This window comes from Callithrix jacchus, chromosome 8 (assembly GCF_049354715.1).
Source record: "Callithrix jacchus isolate 240 chromosome 8, calJac240_pri, whole genome shotgun sequence".
Classification (NCBI taxonomy): Eukaryota; Metazoa; Chordata; class Mammalia; order Primates; family Cebidae; genus Callithrix; species Callithrix jacchus.
Genome location: NC_133509.1, coordinates 30,246,974 through 30,270,733, shown reverse-complemented (window position 1 = coordinate 30,270,733; position 23,760 = coordinate 30,246,974). Strand labels below are relative to the sequence as shown.

The 23,760-nt window shown below is 41.0% G+C and overlaps 1 protein-coding gene and 1 non-coding gene across 10 annotated transcripts; both read right to left on the bottom strand.

Moving 5' to 3' along the window:
* Window positions 1-203: 203 nt before the first annotated feature.
* HAUS2 (HAUS augmin like complex subunit 2) lies at window positions 204-23,748 on the bottom strand. Of its 9 annotated transcripts, none has more exons than XM_035262005.3 (6): window positions 23,598-23,748; window positions 13,932-14,099; window positions 12,891-12,960; window positions 10,763-10,895; window positions 8,240-8,348; window positions 204-5,480 (listed from the first exon to the last, which is right to left on the bottom strand). In XM_035262005.3, the coding sequence occupies exons 2-6, from the start codon at window positions 14,019-14,021 to the stop codon at window positions 5,271-5,273; spliced, it is 612 nt and encodes a 203-aa protein (XP_035117896.1). In that variant the 5' UTR covers window positions 14,022-14,099; window positions 23,598-23,748; the 3' UTR covers window positions 204-5,270. The 9 variants fall into 9 exon arrangements, with proteins under 9 accessions (XP_035117896.1, XP_002763999.1, XP_078190192.1 ...); XM_002763953.6 differs by having other exon boundaries at window positions 13,932-14,024; XM_078334066.1 differs by lacking the exon at window positions 13,932-14,099 and adding an exon at window positions 11,297-11,384 and having other exon boundaries at window positions 2,081-5,480.
* On the bottom strand, window positions 5,984-6,125 carry LOC118145209 (U4 spliceosomal RNA). The gene has a single exon (XR_004730340.1). It is a non-coding gene; the product is annotated as a U4 spliceosomal RNA (small nuclear RNA).
* Window positions 23,749-23,760: the final 12 nt, after the last annotated feature.

Below are 23,760 nucleotides of genomic sequence, written 5' to 3'. Positions count from 1 at the left end.
TTATCTTGTAATGTATGCAACCACAGCTGCAGACTTCAATCTACAGTACAAATCAAGCAATTCAACTTCTTCTTGTAATGTCATGACTTTCTCTACTTCTTGGGAGCATGTGCAGCATCACTACTGGCACTTTATACTGGTCCCCTGATATTATTCAAGGCTCATGGTATTGCACTGAATATGGTAAAAAACACTTGAGAACCTCAAGAGATCACTTTTTATTGTGATACAGTCTACTGAAGAGAGGAACTACTTGGATGATTAGCATCACAGGGTTTTAAGCAGATACTGGCAACACTTCACTCACTAAAACAGCAACAGGAGGCAATTACAAAATTATTACAGTAGTACAGTATGTATTAGTTAACTTTATAGTTATGCTTTAATACTGCATTTTAAATTTGTTTACATGTAGTCTGTATGTTTTCATAAAGTTTAACTTTTAATAGATTTGTGTATTTTGTGGTAGTAAATGATAAAAGACTAGTATTTACATATATTTTATGCATTCATACCCTTTAATTTTTTTGTTATCTGTAGGCCACAGTTCATCTGTGAATTTTTCAACTCACGAAGTTCCAAATTTCCAATATATTTATTTTTAAAAATTGCATATTCCTGTGTGCTTCAAAGTTTTTTGTTGTTGTTGACGACCATGATATTCTTTTTATTGAAAAGCAACATAAAATGGCTTTAGACATAGAAGATAGCATTTTACATTTTTTGTTATAAATATTTTTATGCTTTGTGCCAGAATTTACTTCCTGTAACTATTCCTGCTTTATCTGGAACAGTTTACTCCATTATTGAATATTTATTAGTGTTTAATATAGAAGAGCTTAATAAACCACTAATCCAAAAATAATGGTATTCCCTTGCTTTTCAGAACTTTTTGCTGAATATGCTTATTTATGTCCAATGTGGAAATCTGATCCTGTTCTCTTCCACTTTGCCAGCAGTTCCTTTTGTACTACTTCTGGTAGTTCATAGAAAACTTGAGGATTAATGTCAGAAGGGAAAGTAATTTTCTCATCTACAGAATCTTGCTCTTTATTTTCTGTAAGTCCTTCAGGAGAGTCTGTTGCTACTGTTTGCTTATGGCTATCTGTAGCATAGTTATTGGAGAAAAGTTGCTCAGGAGTCAAACGTATAATTTTTTCAGTAAACTCAATTAGAGGATTCCCCAGACTGTGGGATAAATCTTTCATGTAAATTCATGTGTTTTACTGATATGTGAAGAAATCCCACAATACACTAATGACAGTCTTATTAAAATCTCAACTCTATTATAGATTTTGCATGTCAAGAAATCTTTTAGGTTCTGCTATTCCTCAGACTATCTTCCTGACTTCATTGAAGGTTTCAGAGGATATAATAGGGGTCAGACTGGTAGTTACACAGAGAAAGAAATAAAATAAGAGAAATGCTAGGAAAACTAGCAGCATCTCAATTCCTTCAGAATGGTCTTCACAAACTGGCATCTCTATTATGCTGGCAGTAAATTTTCAAATTTCACACACCTCTCCTAGTGTAAGTAGGTAGGCTGGATGCAAGGGGCTCACACCCATAATCCCAGCACTTTGGGAGGCTAAGATCACTTGAACCCAGGAGTTCAAGAACAGCCTGGGCAACATGGCAAGACCCCATCTCTACAAAAAAAAATGTTTAATTAGCTGGGTGTGGTGGGGCACAGTTGTATTCCCAGCTACTTGGGAGGCTGAGATGTAGGGATCTACTGAGCCCAGGAGGTTGAGAATGCAGTGAGCTGTGATTGTGCCACTGCACTCCAGCTTGGGTAAGAGCAAGACCATCTCAAAAAAAAAAAAAAAAGACACACAAAGCTAATTTTTTGTTTTTAGTATCTACCTATATAAAAGTTAAAGAAAAATAATTAAAGAAAAATTAATCAGCACTGATTGACTCTGGAAGGGTATTAAATTAACTTTTTCCTTTGAAGTAGACCTCAGGCTTAACTTACCTCAAGCTCTTTTGATTCAGATTGCCTGCATGCCTATACTGTATAAGCTACAGAGTGCATCAGATCATTCTATCACTTTAGATTCAGACTGGGGCTACAGAATTTTAGTTAGAAATTACAGGTTTATTTTTACATTTTGAAAAAGATATAATGGAAAACAAAAATAACCAGGCATATCAGTATTTGTGATATACACACATACAAATGAATATAGGAAATAACATGAAGAAGAAGCACAGTAAGATGTTTTAAAACCAAAGTGGGGTATGAACAGGTTTTTGATGAAATATAACCAAAGGCTTTACGGAAGTGTCTATGTAATGTTCATGATATTACGACCACTCTTACCCTATCAGGTAAAATTAGCAAAGTAGGCTTTAAAACATGATACCTGGTGTTTTAGCAGGATTTATTTTGGTAATCCGCCTGCTTCCTTATAAACAACCACTTTACTCATCATTGTTGAAGTCTTCTTGTGTCAAGGGGTGTGATGAGACCAGGCATGGTGGCTCACACCTGTACTCCCAGCACTTTGGGAGGCTGAGGTGGGAGGATTGTTTCAAACTAGGAGTTCGAGACCAGCCTTGACAACACAGCGAAATCCCGTCTCTACAGAAAATTCAAAAATCAGCCAGGCATGGTGGCGTGTGCCTATAGTCCCAGCTACTTGGGAGGCTGCGGTAGAAGGATCACTTGAGCCTGAGAGGTCAAGCCTGCTGTGAGCCGAGATTAGGCCATACCACACTCCAGCAGTCTGGGTGACAGGTGAGATCCTGTCTTAGAAAAAAGAAAAAAAGATAAAAACAAAACTGATGTACTCATTTTAAAGCAAAACAAAACCCCAACTCTAAAAGTAAAATAAGCCAGGGATAGTTACAATACTGATAAAAAATGAGTATATCCTGAGGCAGTTGTTAGTATATCACACTCTATTATATACACAGTAACCTCAGATAGGTAAAATATCTGAAAGATAAACCTCCAAAGTTACCACAATGTGCCTTTTTCTTTGCAGTTTCTTCTTTGCCTATTCCTGCAGCTGCCAGTAAACAGTCAGGAACTCTGCTTAGTGTGCCAGGATCTCCAAGACTACCTCCAGATCTCATGATTTCCAGGTAGAATTCACAGGACTCAGCATAGCATCATGCATCTATGATTTATTACAGCAAAAGCATATGAAGCGAAACAGGAAAGAGAAAGGTACAGAGGCAAAGTCTGGGGGACACCAGGCACAAGCTCCCAGAGTCCTCTAACCGTGGAGTCACACATATGTGTTGTTTCATTTCACCAGCAACTGAATTGTAACAACACGTAAGAAATGTTGTTTACCAGGGAAGCTTGTTAGAGAGAGAGTGCCCAGGGTTTTTATTGGGGGCTGGTCACTTAGGTACCTTCTACCTACCATGTACCAAAACTGTAGACTCCCAGGAGGAAAGCAGGTGTTCAGCACAAACCACATTGTACAAACAGCTTAGTTACCATGAGCCACTCTTTTTAGTGAGTGAAGCCCTCCTGCTAAGGTTTAAATATGTCACCCGAACTAAAGTGCTGTAAATTAAATTGACATTGTAAAAGTGTTAAGAGACCTTTAAAAGGTGATTAGGTAAGGAGGGCTTGGCCGTCATTAATGAATTAGTGTTGCTATCTCAGGAGTGGGCTCAGGATAAAAGGCTAAATTTAGCCCCATATATCTTTCTCGTGCTCACTTGCCATGTGATGCCTTTTGTCATGGCAAGACCCACGCTAGATGCTGGTACCATGTTCTTGGACTGCCTAGTGTGCACACCTGTGAACCTAATAAACTTCTGTTCATTATAAACTACCTAGTCTGTGTAATTGTGTTATGAGAGCAGAAAAGACTAAGACATCTTTTGATATCTAAGTTCCCAGATGCAACAGCCAAGGATGAACCTTATAATCAATAAGGCCTTTCAAAGGATAAGTCAGGCTGGCTGTTACTCTTTTCTGCATACTTAGTGACACTCCCACAGGAACAATCACCATAGACATTTTTAGATTCAAGAAGACCATTCTAATTCAGAAACACCTGTTTTTTGTTTGTTTTTTGAGACAGAGTCTCACTTTGTTGCCCACGCTGGAGTGCAGTGGTGCAATCTGGGCTCACTGAAATCTTCATCACCCAGGTTCAAGTGATTTTCCTGCCTCAGCTTTCTGAGTAGCTGAGATTGCAGTTGCATGCCACCACGCCCAGGTAATTCTTGTGCTTTGTATTAATTTTTTATTTTTTTGAAGACTGAGTCTTGCTCTGCTGCCCAGGCTGGAGTGCAGTGGTGCCATCTCAGCTCACTGCAACCTCTGCCTCCCAGATTCTAGCAATTCTTCTGCCTCAGCCTCCCAAGTAGCTGGGATTACAGGCATCCACCACCATGCCCGGCTGATTTTTTTGTATTTTTAGTAGACAGGGTTTCACCATGTTGTCCAGGTTGGTCTCGAACTCCTGACCTCAGGTGATCCACCCACCTGGGCTGGCCTCCCAATGTGCTGGGATTACAGGCATGAGCCACCACGCCTGGCCTAAATTTTGTATCTTTAGTAGAGATGGTGTTTCACCACGTTGGCTAGGCTGATCTCAAACTCCTGACCTCAGGTGATCCACCCACCTTGGCCTCCCTAAGTGCTGGGATTACAGGTGTAAGCCAATGACCCTGGCCAGAAACACATTTTTTTTTTTTTTTGAAATGGGGGTCTTTCTGTGTTACCTAGGCTATACTGTAGTGGTGTGATCATTCTCATTGCAACCATGCACTCCCAGGCTTAGGTGATCCTCCTACCTCAGCCTCCCGAATAGCTGGGACTACTGGCATGCACCACCATGCTCGGCTAATTTTTTGTATATTTTGTAGATATGGGATTTCATCACGTTACCCCGGTTGGACTTGAACTCCAGGGTTCAAGCCATCTGTCCACCTCAGTCTCCCAACTTATTAGGATTGCAGGTGTGAGCCATCACACCCTGCTATAAACACACATTTTTTAAAACAGACATAATAGAGAATTTTCTGCCTGAGAAATGGTTAATTCACTTATGTTAATAAATTGTCATGGCTATTTTTTAATCTTCTCTAGTTGTACTGAAAAGTAGAATGAAAATATATGAAAAACAAAAGAAAAGTCAGTTTGGTCTTAATGAACCTGAGATCTTGATACTCTAATATAAAGCAGGTTCTTTCAGTATTACTAGCAGCAAAGACTATTAATAACCATGTTATATAGTCAATTCAAAATAGACTTCATATGACTACTCATAATTAAGCAAAAATGAAGTTGATGATTACTTGGCATTAACAGTTTGGACATGAACATTAGAAGTAAAAGGAAAAGGAGGCATTATAATATCATGTGTATAAAGATAATTTTCTTCAGCTAATATTTTGGGGATATAAGAGCAAACTTCCTTTTGTTGTTTACGCCACTTGAGTATATTCTCTGCCAATTCTTCTGTCTCAGTCACCAAAATATCCATCTTTGCTAAAGCCTTGCTCTGTAACATTTGAAAAGGGAAATAGGAGAAATTATGTCTGTTATTAATTCATTATATCATGAATAATTGATACCAAAGGTTAACACCTGATCTTTTTCCAGCCCCTTACTTCAAAAGCTCCTTAAAATTGTGTTTTCCCACTTCTTACAGTACAAACCTACTCTTTGTGAGTTCACCTCTTCTGTCATCAATAATCACTCAATGCAGATGACTCTCAATTTACATGGCTAAATGCAACATCCTTCCTAAAATTCAGGCCCACGTTTAAGACTACTGGTAATCTCCATCTGGTTGTACCTTCAACATCTCAAACACAATTTAACTACAGTTCAACAATAATTGACCATTTACTACATATGCTAGATGTGTCAAAAAATAAACTTACTAACTTCTTTAACCCACACTAATCCTACTCACCTTCAAGTCACCCAACTAGAAACTTCATTACCTTTAATGTGTCCCTTGTCCAATTCATAGCCAAGTTCTAAAAATTTGACCTCCAAAATCTAAACAATTTGTATAAAATTGCCAGTGTTGACTGTATTGCAAGTTGTCATGGCGGGGTATTGGGAAAAGTTTTCAATTAGCAATAATCGCGCCTTGGATAAACCTCATTGGCTTATGATACTGCCACTGTGCAAAGCTTATCTTCCGTATTTTTATACTTTAAATCTTTTAACTGAATCACTGTAATTAGTCTCCAGGTTTCTCTGCCTAGTCTTCTAACCCAGAGCTGATTAACCTTTAATGTGCACAGGAATCACCTGAGGAACTTGTTAAACCGTAGATTCTGATTCTGAAGCCCTAGTGTGAATGATGTCTGCAGTTCTGTATTTCTAAGAAGTTTGCAGGTGATGCAGATACTTTCTGCCCATACTTAAGAGTAGCAAGGCTCAGACTACTCTTCCCAATATTTTCTCCATGATTAAGGCACCATACTACCTGGGTTCTTTGACTTATATGTCTTTCCCCAATTGTTCCTTTTGGCCAAACTATTCTTTCTGACTCATGTCTGATTTTCACCTATTCTTTAAGAGTCAGCTTACGTTGGCCAGGCATGGTGGCTCACACCTGTAAACCCAGCACTTTGGGAGGCTGAGGTAGGTTGATCACCTGAAGTCAGGAGTTCGAGACCAGCCTGGCCAAAGTGATAAACCCTCTGTCTCCACTAAAAATACAAAATATTAGCCAGGTGTGGTTGCAGGCACCTGTAATCCCAGCTACTTGAGAGACTGACGCAGGAGAATCGCTTGAACCCAAGTGGCGGAGGTTGCAGTGAGCTGAGATTGTGCCACTGCACTCCAGCCTGGGCAACAAGAATAAAACTGTAGCTCAGGGAAAAAAAATTGGCTTACTGCTAACACCTAAATAAAACTTTATTGAATCCGTACGTGGTGGCTTATGCCTGTGATCTCAGCACTTTTAGAGGCTGAGGGGGGTGCCTCACTTGAACTTAGGAGTTAGAAATCAGCATTGGCAACATAGAACTCATCTCTATTTAAAAAAACAAAACCAATCAAAATGCCAAGAGACCTGGAAATAATGAGAAAAACAAAACAAAAAATCTTTATTTAAGTCTTCCTACCCCTATCCTACTCCCAATCCTCCTAAATCAGAAGTAATACCTCCCTCTTCTATGCTGGATAAATAGCATTTCTTTTTTTTTTTTTTTTTTTTGCCAATCAGTTTGAGCTTATGAGGTTAGCCTTGAACTGATGACCTCACCTTTGCGAGTGCCATGACCTCCGGCGGGAGCCACTTTGGACCCCTAAATAGCATTTCTTTATAATTCTTTGCTGTATTTATTATGCAAATACAATCCTATAGAGTAGAAAATATATATTTTATAGCTGTCTCACCAAACATTGACAATTTCAAGGCAGGGATTGGTCATATCTCTTTCACAATACATATAACATAGCCATGGCACAGTGAAGGTAACACATATTTATTAAATGTTGGAATAAAAGAATTGAAAATGGGAAAAATTTTGTAAAAAAGAATATGTTAAATCCAAGCTCTAAATAAATAAATAAGAAAACACTTCCTTTTTTTTTCTTCTTCTTTTTTTTGAGACAGAATCTTGCCCAGGATGGACTGCAGTAGCAGGATCTTGGCCCATTGCAACCTCTGCCTCCCAAGTTCCAGCAATTCTCCTTCTTCAGCCTCCCAAGTAGCTGAGATTACAGGCATGCATCACCATACCTGGCTAATTTTTGTATTTTCAGTAGAGACAGAGTTTTGCCATGTTGGCCAGGCTAGCCTCAAACTTCTGACCTTAGGTGATCCACCTGCCTCGGCCTCCCAAAGTGCTGGGATTACAGATGTGAGCCACCACTCCAGCCAAGAAAACACTCCTTGGTTTAAAAAATAACTAGCTCCAGTGGCTCACAACTTTAATCCCAGCAATCTGGGAGGCCGAAGCAAATGGATCATGAGGCCAGGAGTTCAAGATCAGCCTGGCCAAGATGCTGAAACCCCATCTCTACTAAAAAATTAGCTGGGCATGGTGGCAGGCACCTGTAATCCCAGCTACTTTTCCCTAATTACTTAAACCCAGGAGGTGGAGATGGCAGTGAGCCCATCGTGCCACTGCACTCCAGCCTAGGCAATAGAGCAAGACTCTGTCTCAAAAAACAAAAACAAACAAACAAACAAAAAAACTAGCTCATAATATTAGCTATCAAAAAGCTAAACTAAAAGAGCACGCTCTGAGATTCTAGCATAAAATAACTAAAGACAGCTATATTAATACTCACCATTTTCTTTAGATTTGCAGCTAAATGAGGAATATTTCTAATTGTTTCAAGGTGGGTTTCTAATCTCTCAATGAAAGTCACAGCAAACTCCAGTAAATGTACCATATATCTGAAAGAGAGAGAAAAAAGTTAACATTTTTAAAGTTTGTTTTGTATTCCTTTTCTTTTCATCAGGACTTTTAATTTGAGATGAGAATTACAATTTAGAATGTAGGTCTGTGCTTGATGAGTATAAAGAAGAAAAAAAAAAGAAAGTAAAGATTTACAATCAACCTAATGAGCCAATAACAACCTTCCTGTATTCATGGAAATAGTAGTGATTAAAAAAAGGTCCTTCTCTTTCACTTTAAGCAACTTAACTTGTCATATAACTTGTCAAATAAAAAAATGGAAAGAGACAACAGTAACCATATCTGGAACCCAACTTAATGTTGGAAAAACCTCAATATTAATCTTAATCATTTTCTCATATAAGAAATTTCCCTAGATAAAACCCCATTCCTCATTCCATTTCTTGTTTTCTGTTTTTGTTTTTCAGACAGAGTCTCACTCTGTCACCCAGGCTGGAGTGCAGTGCCACAGTCTGGGCTCACTGTAACCTCCGTCTCCTGGGTTCAAGAGATTCTTGTGCCTCAGCCTCCTGAGTAACTGAGATTACAGGCATGCATCACGATGCCCAGCTAATTTTTATATTTTTAGAAGAAACAGGGTTTCGTCATCTTGGCCAGGCTGGTCTTGAACTCCTAGTCTCAAGTGATTCACCCACCTTGGCCTCCCAAACTACTGGAATTACAGCCATGAGCCATGGCACCCAGCCTCATTCCATTTCAACCTACTCATTTTCTGTGAAGAATGAAGACAGTAAGGATAAATGTATTTCATTGAAAAAACCTACATATAGCTACTTTGAATCTCTGCATTTGCAAAATGCTTTCAAATCATTGCCCAGTTCTGAGATGTAGTACAATATATACATCAAGGGTAATGATAATGTACTGAATAGATACTGAATATAGTCACAAGAGAGGGTTTTTTCACCTTGTCTCTCAAGCTGGAGTGCAGTGGCGTGATTTCAGCTCACAGCAACCTCCACCTCCCAGGTTCAAGTGATTCTTCTGCCTCTGCCTCCCCAGTAGCTGGGATTACAGGCATGTGCCACCATGCCCAGCATATTATGTATTTTTTTGGTAGAGATGGAGTTTCGCCATGTTGGCCAGGCTGGTCTTGAACTCCTGGCCTCAAGTGATCTGCCCGCCTCAAGTCTCCCAAAGTGTTGGGATTACAGGCGTGAGCCACTGTGCCCAGCCGTGTTTGTTTTTTGTTTTGAAGACTAAGTTTTTGTATATCTATTATTTTCCTACAAAATAAAAAATCTGACACTTAAGAGAAGATACTGGTTTGTTTAAGCTAGTGAGGCACTGGTTGAGAAAGTTAACAATCAGATTCCCAAATGCTTGCTTATTTATTTATTTGAGATAGGGTCTCGCTCTGTCATCCAGGCTGGTGCGATCACAGCTCACTGCAGACTTGACCTCCTGGGCTCAGGTCATCCTCCCAGCTCAGCCTCTCAGGTAGCTAAGAATACAGGTGTGAGCCATCATGAGCAGATGATTTTTTTTTTTTTTTTTTTTGTAGAAATGGAGTCTCGCCATGGTGCCCAGGCTGGTATTTATCATTAGAAATAACCTATATCTTCAATTTGATACTTGTAACACTCTGTGAGGAAGAGGTCAATAGAAGTCATCTCCATTCTATTTACTGGGAAACGAAGGCAAAAATTTAAATAATTTGCTCAAGGCTTTGAGGCCTATCAACAGTAGAGACGAGAAAAGAATTCAGCTTTTTTTCCTCCCTTAGTTGACGTGTTTTCATCTGCCCGAGTTAAACACCCTCAACAGAATTTTTACATATGGGCAACATTAACTCAACAATGAATTTACTTCACATACAAACAATTTTTATTGTTACATGTTATGGATCTAATTTCTTTCATTAAAGTCATAATTTATAATTTCCAATGGTGAAAAGGAAGTTCTTTGTTTTTGCCATAGGTATAATTGTTTAAAAGCAAAGATTTTCTTTCTGGTATAATATATCAACACTAATGTTAACAAATACAATCATGCTGGGTGCAGTGGCTCATGCCTGTAATCCTAGCACTCTGGGAGGCAGAGGTGGGTGGATCACGAGGTCAAGAGTTCGAGACCAGACTGGCCAACATGGTAAAAGCCCATCTCTACTAAAAATTAGCCGGGTGTGGTGTGCAACTGTAGTCCCAGCTATGCAGGAGGCTGGAGCAGGGGGGGTGCTTGAACCTGGGAGGCAGAGGTTGAAGTGAGCCGAGATTGTGCCACTGCACTCCAGCCTGGGTGACAGAGCAAGATATTCTGTCTCAAAAAAACAAACAAAAAAAGCCAAATACAATCACTAATTGTCTTATGAATTCTGCTACAAAGTAAGTGCTAAACAAAAACTAAACTCAGAAAACAGGTGTAACTGTTAATGTCTACTTTTCAGTCTAACCTGTGATAAACAGCTTCAATAGGTAAGTTCTCCTGGCACATGGGTTTCAACAGTCTTTGCCTAAGGGATCTCTTCTCTTTCAGCACTGCTTCCAAATGATTATTCATGCTTTGCAGAGTATGACACTTCTGAGCTATACAAATTAAAAATAGTAATTACAGTTAGCAATAGGACAGATAACAGAATCACCAATAATTTCTTCTTTGCCTTGGTTTGACACTACCAATGTCAAAAATTTATCCCATCATTACCCTCCTAAATGTTTCCTCTTTGCTAACTTTAATACCAATTTCATTTTCAACAACTTCCTCTTAGTTGGTTTTTGTTCGTCTAATATATTTCTACTACCTCTTTTCCTAGTGGTAACTATATCTAATGCTAAATTCTTTCTGTGTTTCTCATCTCTACCTCTTATTCAGTTCTTATAGCCAGAGCTACATTCTTCACACAACATATTTTTTCCTATCCCTGACTCTGGTAGTCTATAACAGACCATAGAAAAAAAGTCACCTTAGCTGGTGCGCTAGCTCATACCTGTATTTGCAGTGCTTTGGGAGACTGAAGCAGGAGGATTGAGGCCAGGAGTTTGGACCAGCCTGGGCAACATAGCAAGACCTCATCTCTACAAAAAAATGGAAAAAAAATTTTTTTTTTTTTTAGCTGGGCATGGTGGCATATGCCAGTAGTACTAGCTACTTGAGAGAATCAGTTGAATCCAGGTGTGGAAGTTAGTGACCTGTATTCCCGCATGGGTAACAGAGCAATACTCTTTAAAAAAAAAAAAAAAAAGTCATCTTACAAGCTATTTCTGATTATCTCATTATTTTCCCCATTCAGTTAATGGCTGCCAATTGATCTTTCTTTAAAATTTTTACTTAAAAAAAAATTCAGATTTGCAGAAAACTTTCAAAAACTCCCATATACATTTTACCTATATTCATCGACTGTTAACATTTGGCTACATTTTATTTCTATCTTTCTCTCTATATATATATACACACATACACTCTTTCTCTTTCTCTTAATTTTTGCTGACCCATTTGAGAGTAGGCTGCATACAGCATGATATTTTTTACCTGTAAAATGTTTGCATGTATTTCCCAAGAACAGGAATATTCTGCTATGTAACTACAGCACATTATCAAATTCAAAAAATTTAACATTGATACAATACTACCAACACTTAATACAGCCCATATTTAAAAATCTCTAAGTATCCCAATAATGTCCTTTATGGCAAAAAAAAAATTTCTTGATTTTTTTTGAGACAGGATCTCACTCTGTCACCCAAGCTGGAATGCTGTGCTACAATCACAGCTCACTGCAGCCTCAACCTCCCAGGCTCAAGCAATCCTCCTGCCTCAGCCTTTCATGTAACTGGTACTATAGGCACAAGCTACAATGCCTGGCTAATTTTTGTACTTTTTTGTAGAGATGGGTTTTCACCATGTGGCCCAGACTGGTCTTGAACTCCCAAGCTCAAGTAATCCACCCACCTTGGCCTCCCAAAGTCCTGGGTTTACAGGCATGAATCTCCACACCTGGACACAAGAAAATTTTCTCATCAAATATTCAATACATTCCCAGCTGTGGTGGTATGCACCTGTGATCCCAGCTACTTGGGAGGCTGAGTTGGGAGGATTGCTTGAGCCATTCAAGACCATCCCAGGCAATGTAAGAAGACCCCAACACATTAAAAAAAAAAATTGAATCCATGATCATATAGTGCTTTAGGTCATGCCCCTTTAGTCTCCTTTAATCTGAAAAGTTCCTCAGACTTTTTTTTTTTTTTTAATTTTTTATTGGATTTTAGGTTTTGGGGTACATGAGCAGAGCATGCAAGACAGTTGCGTAGGTACACACATGGCAGTGTGCTTTGCTTTCCGTTCCTCAGACTTTGTCTTTCAAGTTCTCCTGACTTTGAGAAGCCAGTTTGGTCACTTTTTATGCTATCTGTACTACTCAAGTCAACAGAACTTCTATTTCAGCACAGAAACAGAAGACTTTGTTAGCTTTGGGACAACACCTGGAAGAATGATGGTGTATCATAATTTGACTGGTACTTATTTACAGTAATCCAAGAAAAAGTTGAAATTCAAGTGATTATCCACCTAACCAGACCACTTACCCAAAAAGAAAGGATGAACAACATCTGCTGTATCTTTTTCTAGTTTCAGGAGTTCAATTTCCAGGTTTTTCTACATAAGGAACAAAAGTAACATTTAGCTCACTCAGAAAGTATCCTGAAGTTAAACTTCAGCCTTAAACTTTGGCAAAAATGGATAGTTTAACCTAGGACTATGCTTTAAGTATATTCCTTAAGTAGGATGGAAGTATAATTTGTTATAAGGGCCCAGGGACGGATGGGTACAGTGGCTCACACATGTAATTCCACCACTCTGAGAGGCCAAGGTGGGTGGATCACCTGAGACCAGGAATTTGAGACCAGCCTGACCAACATGGCAAAACCCCATCTCTACTAAAAATACAAAAATTAGCTGGGCCCTGCAATCCCAGCTACTTGGGTAGCTGAAGCATGAGGATCCCTTGAACCTGGGATGTAGAGATTATAGTGAGCTGAAATCACACCACCTTACTCCAGTCTGGGTGAGAGCAAGACTGTATCAAAAAAAAAAAAAAAAAAAAAATAGTCCAGGGGACTTACTGAAGTTTTTATTTTGCTGTTCTTGCCCTGCTACCGCTACTGTTATTACTACTACTACTGTTACTACTATTATTAAGTAAACATGTAGCTACCTAGTTATGTGCTAGACACTGTTCTAAGTTCAAAGGAATTGCTGTTAGAACCAATAAAGTTTTTTTTATTTCTGATATAGGGTCTCCCTCTGTCACCCAGGCTGGAGTGCAGTGGTGCAAACATGGCTAAATGCAGCCTCAACATCTCAGGCTCAAGTGATCCTCACAACTCAGCCTCCCAAGTAGCTGGGACTACAGGTTTGTGCCACCATGTCTGCTTACTTTTTAAATTTTTTCAGATGAGATCTCCCTATTTTGCCCACACTGGTATCAAATTCCTGGGTTCAAGCAATCATCCCAGCTTGGCCACCAAAAGTGCGAGGATTACAGATGTAAGCCTCTACACATGGCCAGTTTTTGCTTTTGTTTTCCTATACTAGACATAGAAAGTGAAAAGTTCAACATGATTTACCTGGTAGATTTCAGCTTGAATATTTGTGATCTGCTGTAATCTGGAGAAGTTCACAAAACAAGAAGCTGTTTTCTTAGATGTGTTTAACATCTCCTATTGGTAAATGAAAAAGGAAAGTAGCAGTATGTCACAAAGAGTTTTGGTACATAGGAATAGCAGGCCCATAGTCTGAAATACAAGAATATATTATGTTCAACACTGCCTCTGAACATGAAGTACAAAGTAAAACAGTAGCAATGTGTAATTCCTGTTTGAGAACCTTCACTATCACAAACCACTTGCTCACATTTTTTAAAAGTAAGAAAGGCTGGGCACGGTGGCTCATGCCTGCAATCCAGCACTTTGGGAGGCCAAAGTGGGTGGATCATGAGGTCAGGAGATGGAGACCATCCTGGCTAACATGGTGAACTCCATCTCTATTAAAAATACAAAAAATTAGCCAGGCGTACTGGCACACACCCATAGTCCCAGCTACTCAGGAGGCTGGAGTAGGAGGCAGGAGAATCACTTGAACCCAAGAGGTGGAGGTTGCAGTGAGCTGGGATCACGCCACAGCACTCCTGCTGTGAGAGAGAAACAAACAACACACTCACTTTGTATTATTTCCTAAGGTGCCATACAAAACAGATTTGCATTACTGATAGTTTATCAGAGGATTCTAAGGCTACAGTTGTTGAAGAATCACCTCCATCTTTCCAAATCACTCAGGCCCAGTCTCTCTGAAATCAAACAGTTTTTCCCTTCATTCAATCATTTATCTGATTTGTTAAATGACCCCAACTGGCTACAAGTCATTCACAGTTGTGTATGTTAACATTCTCATCTTTCAGATAAAGGAATGTTTGTGTCCAGGTATAATTATTCTTCTAAAAAGGTTACCCCTTCTTTTTTATCCCTTCATTCCATGAGTCTCTGTTATACTGCAGGTTACGTTGCATATTATCTCAGAAGTGAGTATTATTTTGTGCATCCCTAGACTTCATCTATAATTTCCTGTATCATCTTGTTTTCTAAAATGCTAGCACAGTAAAGAACTCTTTTTTTCTTTGAGACTGAGTTTTGCTCTTGTCGCCCAGACTAGAGTGCAATGGCATGATCTCGGCTTACTGCAACCTCCAGCTCCTGTGTTCAACTGATTCTTCTGCCTCAGCTTCCCAAGTAAGTGGGATGACAGGTACCCACCACAACTCCCAGCTAATTTTTTTTGTATTTTTGGTAGGGATGGGGTTTTACCATGTTGGCCACTACAGCCAGCCCAAAGAAGTTTAGACATCAGATAGGCCAAGGATTGGAAAACTATAGTCCATGAAATAAATGTAGTTCATTACCTGTTTTTGTACAGCCTGTGAGCCACGCATGGTTTTTATATTTTCAAATTGTTGGGAAAAAGAAAATCAAAGACAAAGAATATTTTGTAACAGGCTGAACTTTGGGAGGCTGAGATGGATGGATCATTTGAGATCAGGAGTTCAAGACCAGCCTGGTCAATACAGTGAAACCTTGTCTCTACTAAAAATATAAAAATTAGCCAGGCAGTAGTGGTGCACACCTATAATCCCAGCTACTCAGGAGGCTGCGGCAGGAGAATTGCTGGAGCCTGGGAGGCAAAGTTTGTGGTGAGTTGAGATCACCACTGTACTCCAGTCTGGGTGACAGAGTAAGACCCTGTCTCACAAAAAAAAAAAAAAAAAGCTGGGCACAGTGGCTCACGCCTGTAATCCCAACTTTGGGAGGCCAAGGAGGGTGGATTACCTGAGGTCAGGAGTTCAAGACCTGCCTGGCCAACATGGTGAAACTCTGTCTCTACTGAAAACATAAAAAATTAGTCAGGCATGGTGGCGGCCACCTGTAATCCCAGCTACTCGAAAGGCTGAGGCAGGAGAATTGCTTGAACCCAGAATTTACAGGGTGCAGTGGGCCAAGATTGTGCCATTATACCCCAGCCTGGTGACAGAGCAAGAAACTCCATCTCAAAAAAAAAAAAAAGAAAGAAAGAAAAGAAAATGATATGAAATTCAAATTTCATGGTCCAGAAATAAAGTTTTATTGGAACATAAAACTTTTCTCATTCATTTGCATACTATCTCTGGCTGCTTTTATACAACCACCTAGTTGTGTAGCTGCAACCATATAGCCCACAAATCCATATTTACTATCTGACTCTTCATAGCAAAAGTTTACTGTCCAAAAATAATCAATTTTATAAACACTTACTGAGTTAGGCAATGAAATATTCAAATATGAGTGAAACAAGTTCTATACCCTCACAAGGCTCATAATGGATGGGAAGAAAAAGGCATTCTAGGTAGAAAGATGAAAAACATCATAAATGTTCAATAACCACCAGTATTAGCATATATGTGAAAAGAGGGGTCAGATATAGCTGAAAACATAGTCTCCACATAATCATAGATGATCCTGAGTGCTATGCTGAACAATAAAACTGCAGAAAATGGGAGCAAGTGAAAATTTTCTGGTGGAGAAGTAACACAATCATAATACTTATTTAGAAATACAGGCTGGTATGATGGCTCACGCCTGTAATCCCAGCACTCTGGGACACCGAAGCAGAACTGCTTAAGCCCAGGAGTTTGGGACCAGCTTGCACAACATAGGGAGACCCTGTCTCTACAAAAATTTCAAAATTAGCCAGGCGTGATGACGTGTGCCTGTAGTACCAGCTACTCAGGAGGCTGGAGTGGGAAGATCGCTTGAGCCTGGGAGGTTGAGGCTGCAGTGAGCTACGATCATGCCACTGCAACACCAGCCTGGGTGATAGAGCAAGACCATGTCTCAGCAGGTGTGGAGATTGAAGGAGATTTAACTGGGGCAGTATGAAAAATAAAACTGGTGGCCGGGCGCGGTGGCTCAAGCCTGTAATCCCAGCACTTTGGGAGGCCAAGGCGGGTGGATCACGAGGTCAACAGATCGAGACCATCCTGGTCAACATGGTGAAACCCTGTCTCAACTAAAAATACAAAAAATTAGCTGGGCATGGTGGCGCGTGCCTGTAATCCCAGCTACTCAGGAGGCTGAGGCAGGAGAATTGCCTGAACCCAGGAGGCGGAGGTTGCAGTGAGCAGAGATCGCGCCATTGCACTCCAGCCTTGGTAACAAGAGCGAAACTCCGTGTTAAAAAATAAAAAAATACAAAAGAAAAATAAAACTGGCTGGGTGCAGTGGCTCACGCCTATAATCCTGGCACTCTGGGAGGCTAAGATGGGCGGATCACCTGAGATCAGGAGTTGGAGACTGGCCTGGACAACATGGTGAAACCCCATCTCTACTAAAAATACAAAAATCAGCCGGGTGTGGTGGCACACACCTGTAGTCCCAGTTAGTTGGGAGGCTGAGGCAGGAGAATCGCTTGAACCCAGGAGGCAGAGGTTGCAGTGAGCCAAAATCGTGCCTTTGCACTCCAGCCTGGGTGATAGAGCAAGACTCTGTCTCAGAAAAGAAAAATAAAGGTTTTTAATCTTTTTTAAAAAAGATATAAAGTTTGCTGAGAGTAAAAGGGGTGACAGAGTGAGATTCTGTCTCAAAAAAAAGAAAACTAATGGAAGCCATTAACTAGGGTAGTATGAAAAATAAAACTGGCTGGGCATGGTGGCTCACACCTGTAATCTCAGCACTTTGGGAGGCCAAGGCAGGCAGATTACTTGAGTCCAGGAGTTCAAGACCAGCCTGGGCAACACGGTGAAACCCTATCCCTACAAAAAATCCAAAAGCTAGCCAGGCATGGTGATGTGTGCCTGTAGTTCTAGATACTTGGGAGGCTGGGGTGGGAAGATTGCTTGAGACTGGGAGGTTGAGGCTGCAGAAAGCTGTGATCATGCTATTGCAACACCAGCCTGGGTGACAAAGCAAGACTCTGTCTCAGCGGTGGCAGGAAAGCAGGGGATATTTAACTGGCATAGTATGAAAAATAAAACTGGTTGGGCATGATGGCTCACATCTGTAACCCCAACACTTTGGGAGACTAAGGGAGGTCGATCACCTGAGATCAGGAGTTGGAGACTGGCCTTGCCAACATGGCAAAACCTTATCTCTACTAAAAACATAAAAATTAGCCAAGCATGATGACATATGCCTGTGGTACCAGCCACCAGGGAGGCTGAGGTGGGATGATCATTTGAGCCCAGAAGGCTGAGGCTGCAGTGAGCCGAAAGCCCACTACTGCACTCCAGCCTGGGTGACAGAGCAAGACTCTGTCTCAAATATACATATATGTACCCACAAAAGAAACAAAATAAAACACTAATGAAGAGGGAAGAGAGAATTGGGAATAGTGCAGGTGTTCCATTTGGAGTGATAAAAATGTTTTTGAAAATAGTTGCACAATATTGAGTATAGTAAATGCCATTGAATTGTACATTTTAAGATAGTTAAAATGGTAAATTTTATGTTATATGTATTTTACCATAATAAAAAAAGAAAGAAAACCCTGGTAACTAGCCAACGTAAACAAACAAAAAATCACTAGTGGAGAAATGGACTGGAGAGATTCGATATTTAAACAGGTGGCTGCTACAGTATTCTAGGTGAGGATAAGTATGTAGACTAGGTCAGCAGCAGTTAAAAAGGAAAGGAAGAAAAGACAGGAGTTGTTGAAAAGATGAAATTGAGAAATCTCAGTTGATGGGGAGTAAGAGATAAAATCGAGTTAATACTCCAAGGATTCTGCCTCAGGTGAGTGGACAGAGTTATGCCATTCACTGACGTAGATAACACAAGATATTTTACTGATGGCAAAACTGAGAATCGAGAAAGTATTACTCCAACTTCACACTGCCAATGTGTGCCAGGGTGGAAATGAGAACACATCTAATCCACTGCCTTTCCATCATATCGGCCTGGCCCTTTTTTCTTTCTGTCACCTCTCAGTTAGAAGGTCAATGAAAATAAAACACTTTCTACAATTTATCACATTGTAATCAATTTGTTCCCTAGTATATCTTCCCCTCTCCATGCTTATACACTAATCTTGGTTGTATATTTCGCTAACTAATAAACAGGTTCAACAATAGAGTAAGGGTGCTTGGCTAAGAACATGCAAGAGAAACCAGAAGAAAAATAAGAATGATTAAGAAGCAGATAGCCAGAAAGGAGAAAAGAAAGAAAGAGGGTCAGGTGCAGTGGCTCACAACCGTAATCCCTGTACTTTAGGAGGCTAAGGCTTCTTTTCTTTTTTTTTTTTTGAGACGGAGTTTCGCTCATTACCCAGGCTGGAGTGCAATGGCGCGATCTCGGCTCACTGCAACCTCCACCTCCCAGGTTCAGGCAATTCTCCTGCCTCAGCCTCCCGAGTAGCTGGGATTACAGGCACATGCCACCATGCCCAGCTAATTTTTTTTTGTATTTTTAGTAGAGACGGGGTTTCACCATGTTGACCAGGATGGTCTCGATCTCTTGACCTCGTGATCCATCCGCCTTGGCCTCCCAAAGTGCTGGGATTACAGGCTTGAGCCACCACGCCCGGCCCTGCTTATTTTCTATAATAAATAGAAATTATAACTATTTGAGGATTGAGACTTACTAACACATTTTTAAAAAAAAGAAAAGAAAAAAGCATCAGGCATTGGGAAATACAGAAAAGTCTTTTCCTTTAGCTACTGTTATTATGTATTGCTATTACATGCCACAGAGGGCAAAAGAAACCTGAAAATGAAAGGATCCCAAGAAATTCATGGTATTTCTGTTTCTTCTGTTGCTAGGCACAAGAAGCAGCTGAAATCCAGAACCTTTACACTTAATATAAAAATCCTGGTAACAGCCAGGCGTGGTGGCTCACACCTATAATCCCAGCACTTTGGGAGGCCAAGGTAGGCAGATCACCTGAGGTCAGGAGTTTGAGACCATTCTGGCCAACATGGTGAAACCATGTCTCAACTAAAAATGAAAAATAAAAAATTACCCAGGTGTGGTGGTGTGTGCCTGTAATCCCAGCTACTCAAGAGGCTGCTACAGAAGAATGGCTTGAACCTGAGAGGTGGAAGTTGCAGTGAGCCAAGATAACGCCATTGCACTCCAGGCTGGGCAACAAGAGGGGAACTCCGTCTCAAAACAAACAAAATCCTGATAACACTGTATACCATATTTACATATAAATTTGTCATCTGTGGGCACCCTTTCTTCTTTTTCCTATCCCTTCCTTTTTATACTGAATTCTAGCTGAGGGACATTAAAAGGGAGGCAGTATAGCAGAGAAGTTAAGAGCAGAGGCTCTCAAATGGAAGGGGAAGTGCAGAGGAGGGTAGAACACAGGTTAAGAAAATAGAATTAGTAGATGCTGTGGATTTTTTTGGTAGGTCCAGATCCTTATCTTATTAATTGCCAATAAGCAATGATGAAGCTTTGGTCAAGACTCCAAGACTCACTCACATTTGCCAGATACATATCTAGAATGTAAGGCCACAAAAGCAGTCCCTAGGGGAATAAACTAAAGCAATACCCCATTATCCCATAGAGAGCCCTACCTTTCTTTCGCCAAATCACTCTTTAATGGACTGAAAAAAAACGAAGTTCAAACAAGCTATGATTTCTAGAAACTGTATCAAATCACAATTTTAGGAGTCACTCAATTTTTAAAAAATCCTTGCCAGCAGAAAGTCAACAGTCTTAATTTTTAATGCACAAAAAATAAAGTGCACTAAAGGGATGGGCTGTTTAAAGGGAAGATGTGACAAATCATTTTGAAAGAATCAATGCTAAATCCTAATAGGAAAAGGTTTTTGGCTGGGGCGTGATGGCTCACGCCTGCAATCCTAGCACTTTGGGAGGCAGAGGCAGAGTGGATCATTTGAGGTCAGAGTTTGAGACCAGCCTGACCAATATGGTGAAACCCCATCTCTACTAACAATACAAAAAAAATTAGCCGGGCATAGTGGTGCCCCCTATCAGGAAGCTGAGGGTAGGAGAATAGCTTAAACCCAGGAGGTTGAGGTTGCAGTGAGCCAAGATCACACCACTGTACTCCAGTCTGGGCGACAGAGCAAGACTCTGTCTCAGAAAACAAAACAAACAAACAAAAAAAGATAAAGGTTTTTATGTACAAAGTTTGCTTGAAGTAAAACCAACCTACAAGTCTTTAAGTAGCTCCCTCACTGGGACTAGCTGTGTAGTAATGCTGTCAGACCATATAAAGGAGCTATAGAGCGGCATGTCTTAACTGTATGTAAAACCAGTAACTGTCTAATGTTGAGATAGTAGATACTCCCCAAAACAACCACCACCCCCAAAAAACAGTTCACGCCCATCAATGCCTAAAATTCTCTCACCAGTGCCTCACTCCTTTGGTTTAGGCATTTATATTTCCTACCAATGCTCTTTAGAAGGATACTAAGTACCATAAGTTGGGTTTGTTTTCGTTTGAGACATGGTCTCACTGTGTCACTCAGGCTGGAGTACAGTGGCACGATCTTTGCTCACTGCAGCCTCCACCTCCAGGACTCAAGCAATTCTCCTGCCTCAGCTTCCCAAGTAGCTGGGATTACAGGTGCCTACCACTACACCAGGATAATTTTTATATCTTTAGTAGAGACTGGGTTTTGACATGTTGTCCAGGCTGATCTTGAACTCCTGACCTCAGATGATCCATTTGCCTCGGCCTCCCAAAGTGCTGGGATTACAGGCATGAGCCTTCAAAAATGTTTCCTAGTATGAGTTTGCCAAACTCTTTAGTGATAGGAGAACTGGACAATATGAGTGAGAGTACTAGGTAACCTGATGAGAAGACAAAGGACAGGTGCAGTGGCTCACACCTGTAATCCCAATACTTTGGGAGGCCTACATGGGTGGATCACCTGCACTCAGGAATTCGAGACTAGCCTGGCCAACATGGCAAAACCCTATCTCTATTAAAAATATGAAAATTAGCGGGTGTGGTGGCAGGCGCCTGTAGTCCAGCTTCTCGGGAGGCTGAGACACGAGAATCGCTTGAACCTGGGAGGCAGAAGGTGCAGTAAGCAAAGATTGCACCATTGCACTCCAGCCTGGAGCAAGATTCCATCTCAAAAGAAAAAAACAAAACATAAACAAAAACAAAAAAACCCACAGGAGAGAAAGGAGGAAGGATTAAACTGTGGAGTGCTGTGGTCACCCCTGGGAAAATTGGTCAGCTGGGACCACTTGAATCTCCCCCATCACTCAGCTATTGGGTATTTAACAGAAGCTTAAAATCTTTCAAGACAGTATCACAGCCTCTTGTAACAGTTCATCTTGAGAGGGGATACAATGTGTCAAGATTAATTCTCCTTCAACAGTCTAGTGACCATGAGCAAGTTTCTTGGTTGTTTAAGCCTTAGTTTCTTAAATTAAAAAAGACTGTAAAGTATTAGAGTCTCTAATGTTCTTCTAACTATAAAAAGTTACATATTTTCCATATATCTTCCATCATGTTTGTAGAACTATTTTTTTTTTTTGAAACAGAGTCTCACTCTGACGCCAGGCGCCAGGCTGGAGTGCAGTGGCACAATCTCGGCTCACTGCAACCTCCGCCTCCGGATTCAAGCAATTCTCCTGCCTCAGCCTCCCGAGTAGCTGGGACTACAGGCACGTGCCACCACGCCCAGCTAATTTTTGTATTTTTTAGTAGAGACGGGGTTTCACCATGTTGGCCAGGATGGTCTCGATCTCTTGACTTTGTGATCCGCCGGCCTCGGCCTCCCAAAGTGCTAGGATTACAGGCGTGAGCCACCGCGCCGGCCTTACTATTTTTTTTTTAAAGACAGGGTCTCACTTTGTTGCTCAGGCTGAGGACAGTGGCCCGACTGCGTCATACTGCAACCTGGATCTCCTGAGCTCAAGCCATCCTCCTATGTCAGCCTCCAGAGTAGCGGGGACCACAGGTGCATGCCACCACGCCGGCAAATATAGTGCTAATTTTCACAGATCAGTTTAACTTTTCTGTTTTGTTTTTAGTGAAATTACTCAGCTTCCTCTATTATATCAAAATTTATTACCCCATTTTTCTCAATGCCCTTGATCCCACTTTCCCTATGCCCTTCTGTTACTTGCATTTCCATTATTTCTTCACATGTTCAATTTCTCCCTCCGTTGGCTCCTTTCCCCTGGACATGCTCTTCTTGCTCAACCTAAAACTGCCACTCTATGACTCGTAAGGTCAATGTCTCTTTTCTCTCCTCAAAATTAATCTCTTCCTTTATTCACATTCCAAGGTCTTTTTTGCCAATACTTTTTTTTTCTTTTTTGCCTTTAAAGAAGCCAAAAAAGAGCTTCTGGCCCTCTTCTCTACCTAGCACCTCCCTCCCCAAATACGATTCAACACTTTCCACAAACGAGCGTTGTTGGGAATGCTTTTTCCGCAAGGGGCAGAACTACCCGCATTTTCCAACCTCGCCTTACACTACAGTCTAGGGGTAAGAAAGGTCAGTAACAGCAGTCTAATCTCCCACAAACCGGCTTGGGACAAATTTACCCTCCAGACACTCAAAACACAGTCTACCCTAAACACCCTGTCAGAATCCCCGCTTTCCAAGAACCCACGGCAGAACGGTCGTGGCTGTTGCCTGGAAGGGGCTCTATTACTCTAGTACAGTCCCCAACCAGCACCCTCACCACTCCCGCAGCCAGAAGCGCCACCTCACAGCGGTAATCTGTCGCTACCGTGGGCAACCCCTTGATGACGCCACCGCCGCCTCCACGCACCTGAGTGACCATCCCCGAAGCTACGAAGTGGCCAAGCACTAGCCCAGCGCCGTTAGGCGCAGATGCCGGGTCCCAGGGATTGGCAGTGGCCATGGCTCGGACGCACCTCCAGAGAAGACATCCGGAGTGAGCGGGAACGCAGAGCGAACGCGCGGCGCGGCGC